The sequence below is a fragment of the Suricata suricatta genome, chromosome 12 (assembly GCF_006229205.1).
Source record: "Suricata suricatta isolate VVHF042 chromosome 12, meerkat_22Aug2017_6uvM2_HiC, whole genome shotgun sequence".
Taxonomy (NCBI): domain Eukaryota; kingdom Metazoa; phylum Chordata; class Mammalia; order Carnivora; family Herpestidae; genus Suricata; species Suricata suricatta.
Window position 1 is genome coordinate 80,508,851 of NC_043711.1, and position 17,885 is coordinate 80,526,735.

The following is a 17,885-nucleotide window of genomic DNA, read 5'->3' on the forward strand; positions in this document are numbered from 1 at the left end:
TGCTTCCAACTTTTCCTCAGTGTGCAATTCCAATATTTTATGCATGCGCCATAGCATGTATAAGGTGGGAAATCACTGAGTTAGATACTACACAGCCAGAAGAAATAATGAAGCTGCCCGGAGTATTGACAACCGGTGAATTTGCATGATGAGTACATGGGGATTCCTGTATGAATATGGAAACTTCTATAAGATACATTATTTAGGGGGGAAATGCAAGGCAGTGTGTCTGTTACCAATTTGTGTAAAAAAATAGGCAGAGCGGGAGGATAAAAATATATTTATATCTATGTATTTGTCAGTACGTGAAAAGATGTTTCCAGAAGGGCCAAAAATCTGAGTGGCTAAGGTAAAAGAGCAGGGGCAAGGGACACATTGTGGGGGCAGGGGAAAGGCTGGAGGCTTTGGTGTTGAACTAAGCAGAATGACGACCCTGAGCCCCGGGACAGCCGTGGCAAGCTCTGAACCCAGTACCCAACGATTGGAAGTGTACACTTCTGGGGAGCCAGATGGACGACGGACACCGGGGAAAGCTGGCCAGGGAGCCAGAGGTCTTGGGCGCCGCGGAAGGCAGCGGCGGTGGGCGTGGCTTCAGGTGTCACCCGCCTCGACCACCAGGGGGCAGCCAAGCTTGCTCCTGAAGGCGTGAGCGAGGGGCGGAGCGTCCGAGGCAGGTTCCCGCCTCCAGCTCCGTCCCCGGCTGGAGCGCCGGCCCATGGAGTCCTCGCTTTCCCAGACCTCTCCCGGACCTCCGGCGGCTACAAATGGAACTCTCTAGTGAGCACCTCCTTCCTCCTCCTGGGAAGCCCGCGCGATGGTGGGGTCATCGCTGCCGCGCACCACCCGCCCCCGCCCCCATCCAGCCTCCCGCAAGCTCTGTTAGGTTATTTCATTCAATCTTGACCACAATCGTGAGATGGGTACTGCCATCGATCCCATTTATGGAGGGGAAAGCTGGAGCACAGAGAAGGCAGGAAATTTGCCCAAAGTCAAGCCCAGGAAGGGCGACACAGGAAAAGCACCTGACTGGCCCACCCTGAGAACCAGAGCTTTAATCAAACCATGCATGCCTCCTTCACTGGTCTCCAGGTTCCTACTCTGCTCCCCTCCAGAACCTTCTCCACACAGCTGCCAGAGGGTGTTTTGGGGCTCTAAGTGGGCATATCATTCTCAGACTCACAACTTCGGTCTGGCTCTCACTGCCCCCAGGATCAAGTTCAGTCCCCTTGTGCCCCCTTTCTGGCATCACCTTGACCTAGGAAGCCTTCTCATCTCCACACACCAATTTCCCTTCAGCCTCAAGAAAACCTCATCTTGTGTGCTTGCTGCTTCTTCACCGGGACCCCTCTTCTCGCTTCCCCCCTTCTTTCAGTTAACTCCTACATTCTTCCAGCCTAGCTCTCATTACCACTTCTTCTCGGGAGCCTTCCTGGACTCCTGAGACCCAGGCAAGCTCAGGCCCCATATGGAACACTGTTGGGCCACTCACTATGAGCCTCTTAACGTTGTACTGGCCTCAGAAATGTGCTTCACTTTGGTAATTATAATGGTGTCACCATTCCAAGAACTCCCAAACCACCCTGGATTCCTCTTTCTTGACTGATTTCTAAGCCATCAGTAAATCCTTTGGAATCTGCTATTAAAATGCTACCTCAAGTCTGACTCCTTCCTCACTAGGTCCTTCATAAGTCTTGCCATCCTTCCTCTTGGTCACTCAGATCCCACCTTTGCCCTCCAGCAGCCAGACCCACCCTCGTATCTGTCTTCCTGAGAATGGAGAATGGGAGTTCCATGGAGGGTGGGCTTCGATCACTGCAGAATCCCCAGTGCTCTAGGATGGTGCCAAGTGTTTGCTTCTTCCCCCGGAATGTTGGTTCCTGGGGGGCAGGGATTGTGTCCTTCCCGTTCACACACAGCCCCAGCGCTCGGCACACAGCAGGTACTCAATAAAAACCCCATCAGTGCACAGGTGGAGAAACTCAGGCCCACAGGGAGCTCCCCTACTACACCACTGCCCCACAGCCAGCCGCACAGCCCCTCCTCCCCCAGCCCGGGGCACACAAGAGCCCAGGCCCTTTGCTCACTGAGTCAACACAGTTTATTACTGAACTGCACTTTCACCTTCACACAGACTATTTCAAAGAGCTGGAACAAGTGTGGGGTGGGGGGCTGAGTGTGGGGTGGGGGAGGGGGGACAGGTGCCCCTCAGGAGCCAGGACCCCCAGCTGGCTTCCCCAGACCAGGGCAGGGGAGGGAGCATCAGGCCGTTCCGTCTCCGGGCACCAGCTCTCCACGTGCACACGCACAGCAAGCCAGCAGCTCCTCACACATAAATACAGACACGCTTAACAAAAATAGTATATCATCTTCACAAGGAATAAAAACTAGTCTCGAATATGTACAGCAGAGAGCCCGGGATGGCTAGCGGTAGGCCGGGACCCCCAGGGATGAAACAGGCCATGGGTGGAGTAGAGAAGAGGGAGGCCTGAAGGACTCCTGGCCAGGCCACTCTGACCTTGGCAGCCTGGTAACCCAGGCTGAATGGGGGTGGGGCACACACCTGTTGGACCAGGTAGGCCTGGCCCTTCTAGCCACCCCCACCGACACCTCGTGCATCAAGGTCTCCTTCCTGCCCTTCCTGCCTGAGGTAGGGAAGACTCTAGGGCTCCCACAGCTGCTCCCTGTAGCTCCCCTTCAGCCCTGGGCTGAGGCCCCCAAACCCCTGGACTCCGTAGGCGGCAGCCCAAGGCAAAGATGCCCTAGGCTGATCTTCTTGCAGGAAGTGAGGCAGCTGAGGCCATAAACAGCGCTGGGGCACATGTCTTGGGCCCAGTTGGTCCCTTATTCGTGGTCATGGGAGCCAAGGGAAGGGAAAGGGAAAGGAACTAGGGTGGTGCTCAAATGCAAGGGCCACCCTAGCTTTGGCATGGGGTGCTTCCTGCAGGTACAGCCCCCTCCCTCCTGGGTGGGGCTGGCTTCTAGCCAGAGGCCTCTGGAGGACACTGGGATTGGGGTCAGGGACTTTGGCCAGGCCATAGGTGGGGAGGGGGTCCTGGTCCTTTTTCTTTATCCCAAGCAGCTTGAATCCCTAATCAGTCAAAAGTGGCCCCTAAGTGGCTCTTGGGAAGGTGGGGATGATAGGAAGGGGACCTAGATCCTGGAAGGGAGAGGGAATGATCAATTCTGAGGCCACAAACATCAAAAAGAAGGCAATCTAGTCTCTCCGAGGGAAAAGGGTCAGAAGACTTTCCAGCTCCCTGGCAGGAAAGCATTCTCAGGGAGGCTTAGGGGTCGGGCGGTTCCACCAATCAGGCAGGGCCCTCCAGCCCCTGACCACATACACCCCCACACTTGCCAGCTTCCATGGGCAGATTTTGGGGAAACTCTGTGGGTTGTGAGGTCAAGAGAACAAAGGTATGGGGAAGGCGGCTTTCACAGAAGCATGGTAGATTCTAGAAAACTAATTGCGGGGGCCCAGGTCTAGGCCCAACCCTGTGATGGGTAGGTGGCCACAGGCTGCATGTAGTGGTTCTCCTGGTGGCAATGATTGCTGGATAAAGGGATGTAGTGGGGGCAGGGCAGGGGTGGGAGGGTAAGTGGGTGGTCAGTGTCTGGTCATTTCCGACTGAAGAGCGAGCCCAGCAGAACCACGCCAGCCACAGTCATGCCTGTCAGGAACCAGCGGTTGAAGCGCTCCTGGCCCTTCCGGCTCTCGGCTGCTGCATTGTTCCCGTAGAGTTCCACAAAAGTGTCCTGCAGGGAGAGAGGAGAGAATGGAAGGTGCTGTTTGAGTCCTTGGACAGTAATGTAGGTGGGTGGGAGAAGGGGGCCGTCTGCTGCATGGTGGTTTGAAAAACTATAGCCATCTGTGCCTCCTCTGGGCCAGATAAAGGGTTAAGGACTGCCCTCCTTCCTGGTGGCCAGCTAGGGAGGACTAACACACATTACTGCTGAGATGACAGGTGCAAAGCTTTGTCTGAGGTGAGACTGAAAAGTGGCACTGCAGAACCTGCGGGAAAGAAAGGCACAGGCAGGGAACTGACAGGAAGCTAGGTGGCTGGAGCAGAGGGCAGGAAAGAAGGGGACAGAGGGAGAAGAGGGTAAAGTGGTGGGTGAGAGCGGGCCCATGTTCGGTCTGGAAGCAGAGGAGGAGGAGCATGGAGCTGAGTTTGTGAGTAGCCTTCTCACTGCTGGGCCAGAGGGGAGGAACAGGGAGGGAGAGGAGACGCGGCTAAATTCCCAGTGATTCAGGGGCAGGCCAAGTCTGGGGATTTTGAGCCAGAGGAGGGCAGAGTAGAGGGGTAGCAATGACTATGCAGGACTGGGATGGGATCTCTGAGGCCCTGTCCATGTCCTCTGGCCTGCCCCCAGAGGGCGTGACTCTGGGCCCAGGAGGAGGTGAGCAACAACAGCCTTCAGCCCGAGGCCAGTCAGGAGGGAAGCACATGATACGCGGAAGGTAGGGCTGTGGGTTAAGTTACCCAGCCCAGGGCAGAGCCAGCCTGTGGGGCAGGGAGAAGGGGCTCCCAGTACCTTCTGGGCAAGCTTTGCTTCCGATTTGTCCCCTAATCCTCCCAACAATGCTGCAGTGCAGACCCCCTCTTCCCATTTACAGACCAGGGGCCTCTGGGCCTAGGGAGGTGTGTGTCTAGAGTGTGAATGGATCACTTGCTGGTTCCAGGCCCCGTTCCTCCTCTCCACCGAGAACCCACACCGGAGGCCCTCATTTCCACCTGCTCCCAACTGGTTGAGTGGTGGCTGCCCCCTGAGACCAGCTGGTTCCAGGTTCCACCAGGCCAGTTTGCTCACTGTGACGTGTGCCTGGCCCTACTTCTGGTCTTGATACCCCCTCTCCGTCTGTGATCCACATAGACGGTCTCTAAGAACACAGATCTGATCATGGGGCGCCTGGGCTTCAAGTCCTCCAGCAGCCTTCCCTTGCACTTAGAAAGTCAGCGTCAGTTTTGCTCACGTCCTGGTACCAGCAGAGCGCCTTGCACACTGAACAGCCAAGATGACTCAAAGACTCCTCATTAAGCCCTTAGGGAAGCAGCGGTGACATGGAAGCTGCAGCCCTTATCAGAAAGTTCACCAGGATGGGGGTAAACACCAGAAAAAGCCCTTCCGTTCAGGCCGTGTCATTCCTTCCCATCTCATCCCAAGCTCTCAGCCTTCCCAAGGCTTCCCATCACACCTGGAATCAAGTCCTCATTCCTTGAGGTCATGCAGGACCTGCCCCTCCCTGCTGCACACTCCTATACGGGCCTCCTTGCTTTTCCTCCATCTGCTTGGAACCTTGCTGTGCTCGCTGCCTGGAGCACTTGACCTCAGATCACCACCACCTTGCTCCTGACTCAGAGAGGCCTGCCTTGGCCACCTCGTCTAAAATGGTACCCATCTTCATCTCTACCTGTCCTCTCACACTGCTTTATTTTTCTCCCCAGCACTTTTCATTACTGTTCATAATGGACAGATTTGACACTTTGTTTTGTCCCCTGCACTAGGAGCAGCTTGACAAGGGCAGAGATCTTGTCCTGTGTCTGTATACCCAGTGCCCAGGACAGTGTCTGGTACATGTTGGTACATGAGCAGAATGAAGGCACTACCAGTCTTCTAAGTGCCAGGCTGTTACCCATTTCACCTTCATCAGGCAGATCTAAGCCCCATTTCACACTGGAGAGGGAAGACCCAGCTGACAGGTGGCAGACCCAGGATCAGAATGCAGGGAGTCTCAGCTCCAAAGGAAGTGGGGCTATAGCAGGACACTTCCCCATGTGGGGGGCTGGGATGATCTGTCCTGTCAGTAGCGCTAAGATGGGATTCTAGAAAGAGGGGGTGGAGCTGAGGAGCCCTGGGTCTGGAGAGAGAAGGACAGTGGTGTGGCGGCAGCCAGCCTCCTAACTCTTTGGCCTTGTCGCTGCCCAGGCATCGCTGGTGTGGATATGCTTCCGTCTCTCCCCCCTCATCCTGGCTAGCCTCATGGGTGTTGACGGACAAGGAAATTCTTACCAGAGTTGTAATTTTTCTGGTCCTATGTGTCCTAAATGTAGGCCCAAGTGGAGTCACAAAAAAAAGATGGATCTGTGATGGGGGAAGACTCCTGGGCTCTCGGGGGCATGGGAGAAGTGAGGCCAAGGCCATAAGGACTGGCTATCCCAAGGGGCCCAATGTCTTGTAAGAAACCAGGGACACTGGGTTGCAGCCAAAGTGGGAGAGGCCTGGCTCTCTCGATGGGAACTTTCCTAAATTAGAGGGCTGGCAGCCACGGGAAACTTTCCTCTCCGGGGCTGGGCTGGAGTAAACAGGCCCTGTCCCTGCAAGGGCACAAAGCACTCACTGTCCAGGAGCAGTCATTCCAGGGTGGAGGGTACATTCTCATTTCGGTGCCATAGAGAACAAGACTGACATGCTCCCCCTCCCCCGCCCCCAAGCATTCCTGGCCAGGACGCCCTTCATTAGGAGATCCTTCTCCTAATGAGGGGGAGTAGGATTTCCAAGGGCCCTGGGTTCTGGGGACTGCTTTTGCAGACAGAACATGAGCAAAATGGGGTGTGCTACTGCAGGGCGGGTGCTGGGGAGGCAGTGGGGTGGGTATATTTAGCTCAAGGTTCACACGACACACTTGGAAACAAACACAGCCATTTTCTCAGTGGGCGGCTGCCCTGGATAAACAAACAGCATTGCAGAGCAGCCTGGTTCTGGAAAAGCAGAGATAAGCCCTTGGTCCTCCTCAATGGCTCCCACTACTTTCAGCCAGAGCTGGCATGGTGGGCAGGAGGGTGAGATGGAAGGCTGAGGTGCAGGTAAGTCTCTGATGTCACAGAGGCTTTCAAGAGATGCAGGCATGAGACGGTCTGCATTCTCAGCTTAGGTGACAGCAAAGTGGGGGAGGTCTTCTCTTTGCAGCTGTGACCACTGCCATGGGATTCACGCACTCCCCAGCCAGCCAGATGCCCCGCAAGTTAGTAGGACCAATGCACCTGCTCTTTCTACAGCTTCACACAGTTGGTTTGTGGTAGAGCCTGGACCAGGAACTGGTGTCTCCTGACTTGGCATCAGGGCCCTTTAGGGCGGTGAGCCAAGAGCCAGCGTCCCCAGGAGAAGCCAAAGCTGGGGCCACTTTCAAGGTCCTGCCTCCAACAGTCCTGGCCACATACATGCAAGGGCCCCACCCGACAGACTCCAGAGTGCTCTTCACTCCTGTGTCCTCCTGACTGGTCGCCCTCCCCATGCCATCCTCCTCAGATAGCCAACTGCTACCCAGCTTGCAAGACTCCATGACAAAGGTCTTTGTGCTCCCAGGGTTTTTGGACTTTCATTCACAGCATATATGTCTTTTCTTTCCTTTTTTAAAGTAAATTCTACACCTAACGTGGGGCTTGAACTCACGATCCTGAGATCAAGAGCGCATGCCATCTCTACCCACTGAGCCAGTCAGGTACCCCGCACCGTGACTATTTCTTGGGTGCTAGCCATGCTCCAAGCCCAGTGCCGGAGACACAGCAGTGGGGCGTGCACCAGACAAAGATCTCTGCTTTTACGGAGCTTCTGTTCTAGTCTGTGTGTTCTCAGCGGGAAGGGGATCACCTCGGGGGGCGAAGCAAAGCATTCTTGGATACTACAGTGGTCTGTGGTTACACAGGGCTGCAGCACACAGCGATACGGAGGACAGCCGTGCCGTTCAAATGTCATGGAAAGGCAATTAGGACAAGAACGTTGAAAAAGATGCCCTAGGTGGGTGGCAATAAGGAAAAAAGACTGAGAAGCACTGTCCTCCGTAAAGCAGAGAGGGTAAGAAACAAGACAATTTCGGAGACGATGGGGTTTTGAAGACATAAGTCGTGGGGAGATGACAGAGAGTACCCGTGGGACTGAAACAGGTGGGGTGGTCAGAGAAGGTCTCCCTGGGGAAGTGAGGTTTGAGCTGAGAGCTGAATGGCAAGGTGGAAGTGGCCAAGAGAAGATTAAAAAATCCTTGGTCAAAAAAAGAATGTGTCTCACCAGAAGCAATGAGTACAAAGGCCCTGAGGCAAGAATGAGAGGCAAGAGCCTCGGCTCCCGCCTTAGTCTTCGGGCTTAAGTCTGATAGATGTCTGAAGCCAAGCCCATCCAGACGGGCACAGACGGACCACGGCTAGATCTCTGCCCAGAGGTGACCCTGCAGCCGGCTGCAACCCTGGTGAAGTCAGGAGAAAGGCTGGCACGGCCGTGCCCCTCAGGCGGCGGCCCGTCCACCCTGCCAGGGCCTGAAGCGGAGCACCGATCAGTACTCCGATGCCCACCCTTCTCTCACCTCCCACGTTCCCAGCTTCCTCACAGCCATGTGACTTTGGGCAGCTCAGTGTCCTCACTTGTTAAATCACAATAAAACAGTAACAACTGCCAACACGGCAGCTGACTCTTCGTACACATTCGAATGTTAGCTGTGTCAGGCCCTGAGCTAAAGCATCCCCCCTTGACCAGGCCGCATTCCCTGGTTACACGCAGGGTCACATTCAGTTGAGTTATTATGTTTTGTCCTGTCTCTTTCACTAGACTGTGTGTGCTTTCATCCCTTGTATCTCTGGAATGCGATGCTGTACCTGGAATACAGCAGGTGCCATTCTAAATGGACCTGTTTTTTAATTTTTTTAAAAGTGAACTCTATGCCCAATGTGGGGCCTGAACTCCCCACCCTGAGATCAAGAGTCGTGTGCTCTACCGACTGAGCCAGCTGGCCGCTCTCTGTGAGAATCTATTTTAAATGAACAAATGAAAGATTACTTTCGTTTAATCCTCATACTATTTATCAATAGCCTCATTCTATGGATGTGAACATGGAAGCTTCGAAGTTCACCCACCCACCCTACAGAGGACGTGGTGGGACTGGGATTTGTTGGAGTTCCGGCCTCTTGCTCATTCTGATATCTGATCCTGCCAACTCGGTCCCTGCGGCCCCTGCCCACAGAGAACCTGACCTGCACAGTGGCAATGGTACTAGATGCTTCCTGAGCACCCTTTCTTGGTCCGTTTTGCAGATCAGTTCACCAAATCATCCCCACAGCGGCAGGCAGTGGGTACTGTGGTTAATCCATCTTGCAGCTGATGGCCCTGTGGCCCTCAGATGATCTGTGACTTGCCCAAGGCCACACAGAGGCTGGGAGGCCTGCACGAGCAGTCTAGTTCCAGTATCTCTGCTCCCAGCCTCCATACAGGACTACGCTTCCTTTCAAAAGGACAATACTTTTCAGGCCCCGTCACGGGCCAGGTGCCTGTACTTGGATTACTGAAGGAAGACTTCGTCTACACCCAGGTAAACTGAGGCTCCGAGACACCTGCCCGAAGTGGGTATGTGGGGAAGTTAGTTGTAAGCTCCAGCGTGTGCTGCAGCAAAACACCATTTTGCTGGGCTGGGGCTATGGTCCTGAGTCCCTCTTGGAGGGGGAAGGTGGCCCGAGGCCACCAGCCAAATGAATGAGCTCTGGCCCCCAGCCAGCTGAGGGGAACTGGGTGCCACAGGAAGAGGATGTGACGAAGACCAGGAGGGAAAGTGAAACCCTTCCGTCCTGGCTTCAGTGGGGAACAAGTGCTTGTGCCAGACGGGCCCTTCCTTCCTCTGGGGTGACTCTGGAAGGCCCAGGCCCACCACTTCCTTCCTGCTTGGTTATTTTGGGAAAGAGGTAGGTGGAGAAGAGGAAGGGGCTCCTAGCAGCCTAGGGAAAGTGCCAGAGACATCAGCACTGTACCTTCCCTTGGCCTCGTTACGGTCCAGCATGGGCAGGCCACGAGTCACTTGCAGACTCACTTTCTGCTGCTAGCCTCAGTTTCCCTGGGGGAGAAGCTGATACATGCCTGCTGAATAGATGAATGAGGGCTTGTTAGGAGATCCCAGGGAGATGGCAGGAAGAGGGGGATGGGGCAAAAGGAGAGGCCTTATCATTCTCTTGGCAGCGAGCTGCAGGCGGAGAGGAGACTCGGAAGAAGTGAGGTTTGTGGTTGGAATCCACTTCCCTTGGCTTTCCCAGGGGAGCTGTTGGGCTCAGCAATGTGAAAGGAACACAGCCTCTCCCTCAACGGGGAGTGGGCAGCTCAGGGCAGAGGCAGAGATGGGTGAACAGAGAGTGCTAGGGTGACCCAGGCAAGCCAGCCCGGCTATGGGCACCATAGCAAGCCTCTCTGTACTTCAGAGCCTCAGTTTCTCCTGTTCCGACCTCCCAAGACAGTGGTGGTGAGATTGAGGGATGAAAGCACTTAGTAAGAAGCAAGGTGACCTCGGTGTTACTGGCTGAGCAGTGTGTCACAAGAGGCTCAAGCCATCTGGGCTTCAGGGAATATTTGGAGGCATGCTCGCAGCAAACTTCATGTTAATCTTCCTCCGATTCTGCCCCTGTCAGCTGCCAGCCTCTCCTCCCCCGCCTGCTCCCTCACCATTAGTTCTCAGAAGCTAAGCCTGACAGATGTGCTCATTTCTCAGAAAAGGAAGTGGTTGTGCCGGGAGGAGATAACACCTCCGCTGGGGAATTGAGAAAGCGATCAGCCCCGCTCTCCACCTCCTCAGCTCAGAGCCAGGATGCTAGTCTTAGAGGCAGGGACGGTTCAGAAAAGCATTTACTGGGGGACACATATGCTCATTTAGGGGCTTACGACCTCCCTCCCTGGGATGCTGATATTTACTGAGAACTTACCACGTACCAGGCATGGTGCTAACTGCTTCATCATGTGTATGAATTCACTTAATCCTTGCAATAACCCCATGAAGTGCTATTGTTACTTCCCATGTTACAGATGAGGCAACAGGCTCAGAAGTCAAGGGACCCTGCCAACGACATATGATTAATAAATGGCAGAGTCAGGATTTGTATGCGGCAGAAAGGCTCGAGAGCCCAAGCACTGAAAGGCCCCCAGGGAGGCTGCTGCATGCTCACATGCGTTCATTCCCTGGCATTCCAAGACCTCCCTCACCTCGCTGTCTCTCCCCCCATCCCTGCTAACCCCCTACTGTCTCATGAGGTGATGGCGACAGCCTTTCATTCTCTCCCAGTGTTCTGCAAAACAAGGCTCCCCCTTCAAAGAGTCAGAGACTCAAAAGTGACCTAATAACATACCTACCCAACCTCTCAGGTGATGCTGAAGCTTATCCCTAACAACCTCATTTCCCAGACAGGTTCACAAGGGTGGAGCATCAAGGTCACGTGGTAGGTCTGTTTCACTCCTGATGGTCCATACTCGTGGGAGTTCACAGTCATCTCTAGGGCATCTCTGCTTATACACTCACGGAGCACTTCACTTTAGGAAAGCCCTCTTGGAAAACATTTGCCTCTTTTCCTCTATCTCTCCCCACTGGTTGGCATCAGATTTGGTCCTCTCCTCAGCTGCTCTCTCCTCCAACTGTCCCAAGGGCTACCCAAGAAATCACCAGGGGCTGGCAGAGGAAGCTTTGCCGGCCTTGCTCTGGGCCCTGGACCAGGTTGTGCTCCTCTCCAAGTAGGATTTCCTCATTGGTAAACTGGTAGTGCTATCTGGATGAGGCCAACGCTCTATTTCTGTTTCTTCTATTTCTCTACCAAGCTGGGCTGCCAGCACAAAGAGTAGGCAGGTACCCAGTAAGTCTTGCAATTAGACTTGAGAGGTGTTAGCTTTGGACATCGTCTATGAAATGGAGATTAAAGATGTGCTTATTTCACAAGAACACTGTGAAGACAGCAGTAATATACATAGGGCTCTCAGAATTCTGCATGGTGCAGAGCAGACTTTGACTATATACATGTTGGCTATTATTACTGTTCTTATTGTTAGACCAGGGCTCAGCTGGAGTCTCAGAGCCTTCTCTGTGGTCTGCAAGGCCTTGCAAGGATTTCCTCAGCTATGTCTAGGGCTAGGGTGCTTCATTCTTCACATACCATGTTCTCTTCAGCCCCAGGACCTTTGCCTATGCTGGTCCCTCTCCCAAGGTCTCTCCTACCTATCTCCTAAGTCTTCACTTACAGGTTACTTCTTCAAGGAGGCCTCCTGCTTTTTGCCTCTAAGTCTCCTTTAGCTCCCTTACCAGTTTGTTGTGCTGCTCACTTTTTAAGTTTTAATTTAACTTCCAGTTCGTTAACATACCGTGCAATACTAGTTTCAAGCATACGATTTAGTGACTCAATGCCTGTATACAACACCCAGGGCTCCTCACAACAAGCGCACTCCTTAACCCCCATCACCTATTTGCCCCACCTCCCTCCCCAAAACCATCAGTGGGTTTTCTATAGTTAAATGTCTGTTTCTTAGTTTGCCTCTTATTTTCCCCTCTGATTGTTTTGTTTCTTAAATTCCACGTATGAGTCAAATCATATGGTATTTGTTTCTCTCAGATTTATTTTGCTTTGAGCTGTTCATTTTCCAGCATAAACTCTTGTCTTTCAGGCCTAGCCCAGTCTGGGGCCAGAGAAGGTGCTGAGGAGTATGGCTGACCAATGGACAGTAAAGAGGGTAGGGAAGGAAGGCCAGCTCCCTCTCTTTATCCCTATCCTCACTGCCTGGCAAAACGAGAAGAAGGCCCTGAGACACCAGATGGTTGGGCAGGGTGGCCAGGACTCCCTAGACACCAAGTTCTTCCAGGCTCAGGAAGGGTGATGGGAAGTTCATGGGAAGGTTCTGGAAAATACATCATCTGCATTGTGTTGAGGCAACAGGTAGGAGGCACTGGGGTTAGCAACCTACAAAGAATAGGGCCTTGGTCTCTGAAGCCAACCCTTACCCTAAAACTCTTTCTTCTGGGTCTATGCTTCAAAGTCCTCCACAGTCCAAAGCAGCCATCCCCTTCTGATTTCTACCCAAAGCTATACCCACCACCACGTCTGGTGCTGAGCAACGCTGTGTGCTGTGAAGAGTCAGCAGATGTGGGTTTTGTGTTCCAGCTCTGTCACTGGCTTGCTTGGGATGAGTCTCTTCCCCCTGTCTGGGATACTGGGAAAGTCTGGGACTTTCCCCCTCTGTAAAATGAAGGGGGTCATCCTTGAGGACTCTTCCTAGTGCTACTGCAGGAAGAGAATGAAAGTAGATCATACATGGATGGATCAGGAGCTACCTGAGTTCTCTCTGACAGCGTGTTCAGAAGACCCGATAATTAGTGTGGAAGGGGAGAGGCAACATTCTGGAATAGAAAGACTTCTTGCCATGAAAGAGTCTGATCTTCCTCCACCGCAGAGCCTGCTGAGTCTTGCCCTCTACCCTGTAGGATTCTAGGGGTAAAGGGCAATGGGCACATCTGTGACCCAGGGCAAGCTCCTCAGAGAGGCCAGCTCTTGCCAGGCTCGGTCCCAGTGGCCTCAACCTCTTTTCTTCACCCTAGCACCACCTCTAACTAGTCCAGACAAGTCCGGGTATTTTCAGCCAACCTTTATCTGATCGGAAATGTTTGGAATTCCACAGCAGAAGGCCAGCTTGGGAGGATTTGAGGTTGGGAGCAAGTCCCTCCAACACCCTTCCCTCCCCCCCATACATATGAATGCTCACATACACACCCTGGACACCAAAAACTCAGAGCTGAAGGCTCCTGCTGGGTTGCATTTCCTACATTCTGGTTCCTTCTGGTCTTCTCCTCAGTTCATTCTCACCCCAGTCCATTGGTTGTCTCAAGGTGCACAACAGCAAGATGCTTGAGACAGTCCCAGGAGAGCTGGACTTCTGCCTGCAGCTGGGTGACACGGGGTGGGGGCCACCAGGAGGTTTGCTGTTCACAGTCAACACCCAGGGCACCAATAAACTGCAGAAGATCACCACCACCAGGAGGCCCCAAAGCAACTTCGTTGTCCCACCTCATGTGACATGTGGATCACTCAAGAATTCATGTGTCACGACCTGTGGTTTACAGAGGTGTGTAGTTCAACTCCGTCCCTAAACAGATGGGAGACTGAGACCCAGAGGAGGTAAAGGGACTCCCCGCAAGGCCTCCGGACCCTTGGAGTTGGACAGTGTGGGTTTTGACTTAGGCTCTGAGACTGCCTGCTTGGGGACCTAAGGCCAGACTCATTACCTTCTCAAGCCAGGGTTCCTGCATGAGAGCTCTGCACTTACCCCGCAGGCTTGGCAGCAAGAAGTAAATTGTCCACAGAACTCAATAAATGTTACCTGTTGCTATTTTTTTTACAGCTAAAAAAGAGTGGCTTCATTTGTGCTTCTCATGGTGCCTCTCATTATTTACAGCTACAAATACACAAAAACAGCTAATATTTGCTGAGCTCCTGCTTGAATTCTCAAAATCTTGCAAGTAGGTGTTGTCCCCATTTTGCTAACGAGGCAGCTATGACTCAGGGAGGTGATGAGGCTTTGCCTGAGATCACCAGCTACTGAAGGAGGGGGTCTGACTCCAGAGCATGTTAAGTTTGCCGGTGCAGTAGGACAGATGCGCAGGGATGTTACTTACTAAGCATTTCCTTCCTTCCCCCTTTCACCCACATAGCTGCCTACCTACTATTTAGTGACGATCTCCTACCCTTAGGCCCTGTGAGTCAGAAGTGGTTTTGAGGACAGGGAAGAGAAGTGGCATGCTCCCTGGTGCCTCGTGGGTGAGAAAGGGAGACATGTGCTGTGGCAGCTTAGAGCTCCCCCTGCCAGCTCCCCCACCACCTCCACACCACCAACCCATCCCCTGCAAGGCCAGTCCCTCCCTTCATCTGGCCATTATCTTGGAAACAAAAGTAATGCCAAGTAGCTCTAGCAGAACTCTTATCTGAGTTTTCTGTGACAGATCATGACCCCTTTGTGGGTTGAGCTGTGAGGTTGCAGGAAGGACCAGACAAGCTGTCCTGCTGGCTAGGGACACTCATTCACTCCATAAATCTTTATTAAGTACCCACTAAATGCCAGGCACTATGCTAAGTACTGGGGATAAAGCAGTGACTAAATTAGATGAAAATTCCTACCTGTGTGAGTTTACAATTTAATGGGAAAAGACAGGCAATAAATAAATGTGTCAGATGGTAGTAAGTGCTAAAAAGAAAAATAAATGGAAGAAAAGGGTTAGACAGAAAGAGAATTAGAGTTAGAACCCGTAGTCAGGGAAAGCTTCTGGAGGAGGTGACATTTGATCAGAGCCCTGAATAAAGTGAGGGTACAGGCATCACAAGGATCTGAGGAAAGCAATGAGAACAGAAAATGCAAAGGCCCCAAGGCAGGAATATACTTGGGCACTCTTGAAACAGGAGACACCGCTATGGCTAAAGGAAAATGAATGAGGGAGAGAATGGGAACAATGGGGTCTGGCAGTAGCCAAGGGTCAGACTGTGCAGGGCCCTGAATGCAATTCAAGAACCTGGTCTTGTCCTTTGAGTGACATGGGAACACTGCAGGAACATGATCTAGCTTTGTTTTAACAGAGTCCCTCTGGCTGCTGGGTAAAGACCTCTAGGGGCAAGGGTGGAAGCAAGAGGTCTGGTGAGAAGGTGATGCAGTCATCCAAGAGAAATATGACAGTGGTTTGGCCAGGACGGTGCCAGGGAAGCTGGTGAGAAGCAGTCAGATTCAGACTTTATTTTTAAAAGTAGAACTGACGGGCATTTGGCTGGCTTCGTTGGTAGAGCACGCAATTCTTGATCTCAAGGTCATGAGTTCAAGCCCCATGCTGGATGTAGAGCTTACTTAAAAAAGGAAAAAAAAAAGTAGAGCCGAAAGGATTTGCTGATGGACTGGCTGTGGATTAGGAAAGTTACTAGTCTCTCTGGCCTTGTTCTCACCTACAACAGGCAGGAAAGAAGGCTTTCAGGATCTTTTTCCAGCCTGGTAACTCTGGGAACCCTATGGGATGAAGAGACAAAATCATTTCTGCCTGCATAGAGGCAAAGCAGTTTGCTCTCCAGGCCCTGAGAGCTTGATGGCAATGACAGGAGGAAGGTAGGAGCTGGACAGAGACAAAGGAAAAACAGGGTCTGCCTACACTGTGGCCGCCCACTTTCAGCAGGCACATCACCCAACTACTAGGGACCTGCAGGGCCACGGAGTAGCCATGCCCAGGCTGGGGTGGAGGTAAAGGTGGCTCGCTTCCCATGAGGAGAGCAGGGGCATCAGAGCTGTGCTGGGTCCGGGGCCTACGAGGCAGAAGGTGCTCGGTGTGTGGGAGAGTGAGTGAGTGAGTGAGTGAGTGATTGAGGCAATGCCTGCAGGCCAGGACGTGTGTGAGAACTTCCCAAGTCGTTCCAAGGGGTGAGCCTGACCCAAGGGATTCATCTCCTGTCATTCTTTCAGCATTGATGACATTCTAGGCTGAGTCTCAAGTTCCCATTCTTCATGAATGGCAGACGGCGAGGTGTGAGATCACCAAAGCAGCATTTGAGAGCTGAAAGGAAGCAGACACATCTGGCCCACTCTATCCACAATTTCACCATCACTGTTTTGGCCTGCTCCATGTATCATTGTTATCATTAACATATATCTATCAACTGACGCACTTTTAAAAACTTCAAGGAAATGTATTGAAAACTCTCAATCCCTTCTCTTCTCCCTCAAAAAGCCCTGTTCTTTCTGCAATCTTTTCCCTTTTTATTTTTATTTATTTATTTATAAGATTCTTTTTTTTAAGTAATCTCTACACCCAATGTGGGGCTCAAACTCACAATCCTGAGATCAAGAGCTGTATGCTCCACCGACGGAGCCAGCTAGGCGCCCCTGCAATCTTTCCCCTTTGTAGTAAAGGGCAGTCATTTCATCCTTCCAGGTGCTGAAGCCTGGAACACCTTGGAGTCATTCCTAAATATCCTCCCTAGTTCTGATCTGTCAGCCAATTCCTTTGAATCTCTATTTCGAATTCATCCAGAATTCTACCACTTTTCATTACCTCCACTGCCGTCAACACCTCTCATTACCTCCACCACGGTCATTTGATCCAAGCCAACACCACGTTCTGCCTGTATTGTTGTAACAACCTCCTTATTGGTCTCCCAGCTTCCTGCCTCCCCGTACAGCCCTTCACCGGAGCAGGCACATTCTGTCTGGTTCTGTGGGGTCAAAACACTCCACTGCCTTCCCATCTCACTCAGACGAGGAGCCAGAGGGTCCCGTCACGGCTCACACAAACCTTTACTTGCTACCTCTGCTCACTCTGTTCTACACACACTTAACTTCCTCTGCTCTTCCTCAAACATGGGAGGCACACCCTTCTCAACTTGGGGCCTTGGTACTTGTTCCCTCTGTCTGGAATGTTCTTACCACAGATTGAATGCAATTCAATGTAACACAGATTGATACATGGTTTGCCTCAAATCATGTAGATGTCTGCCCCTGTGCCTCCTCCTCAGAAAAGCCCGTCCCAATCACTCTTTACTTAAAAGAAAAAAACAAACAAAAAACCCAAATGCTGCCTCATCACCCTTCATTCTCCACCATCATTCTATCTTTTTAGAATATAAACTCCATGAAGACAGATATTCCCAGTAGCTAGAATGGTGCTTGGCACAGAGGAGATAGATACTCAGTAAATATGTGCTAAATGAATAAATGAAATGAAAAGGCAACTTACATTGTTACTACTATAACTAGAAGATCAATATCACACTGGAAGTCAACATAAAATAAAAATATTATTAAAAGAAATGTCCATTTGCATATCGCCTATAAGTTACCTTGAAGGTCAGTGGTACATGTGTCTATTGATCTTGGGCTCACACCTTTACAAAAGAGACACATGAGGTCCAGGCAGAAGAAAAGCTCAGGACAGAAGCAGCCAGTTGGAGGTGAGTCCAGAAGAACCACACAGGTAAACCCCTCAGTGCCTTAAAACCACAGCCCCGCCCCCCAGAGCGCACAAAGTGAGGGAGTCTTGGGAAGGGTACAGCTGGGTTGAACCAACAGAGCCTGTGTGAGGGGCCAGGAAAGCTGTCCTCTGGGCCAGGACAGACCTGGAGGCTCTGCCGGAGAGAACAAAGACCAAA

The 17,885-nt window shown here is 52.2% G+C and overlaps 1 protein-coding gene across 6 annotated transcripts in view; it reads right to left on the reverse strand.

The window, feature by feature from the left end:
• Nucleotides 1-276: 276 nt before the first annotated feature.
• Nucleotides 277-17,885, reverse strand: part of BCL2L1 (BCL2 like 1) — a 49,100-nt gene continuing 31,491 nt past the window's right edge. For all 6 annotated transcript variants that reach the window (XM_029917138.1, XM_029917137.1, XM_029917133.1 and 3 more), the window contains exon 3: nt 277-3,753. In XM_029917138.1, the coding sequence (XP_029772998.1) occupies nt 3,616-3,753 (138 nt within the window). In that variant the 3' untranslated portion in view covers nt 277-3,615. The remainder of the gene's footprint in view (nt 3,754-17,885) is intronic.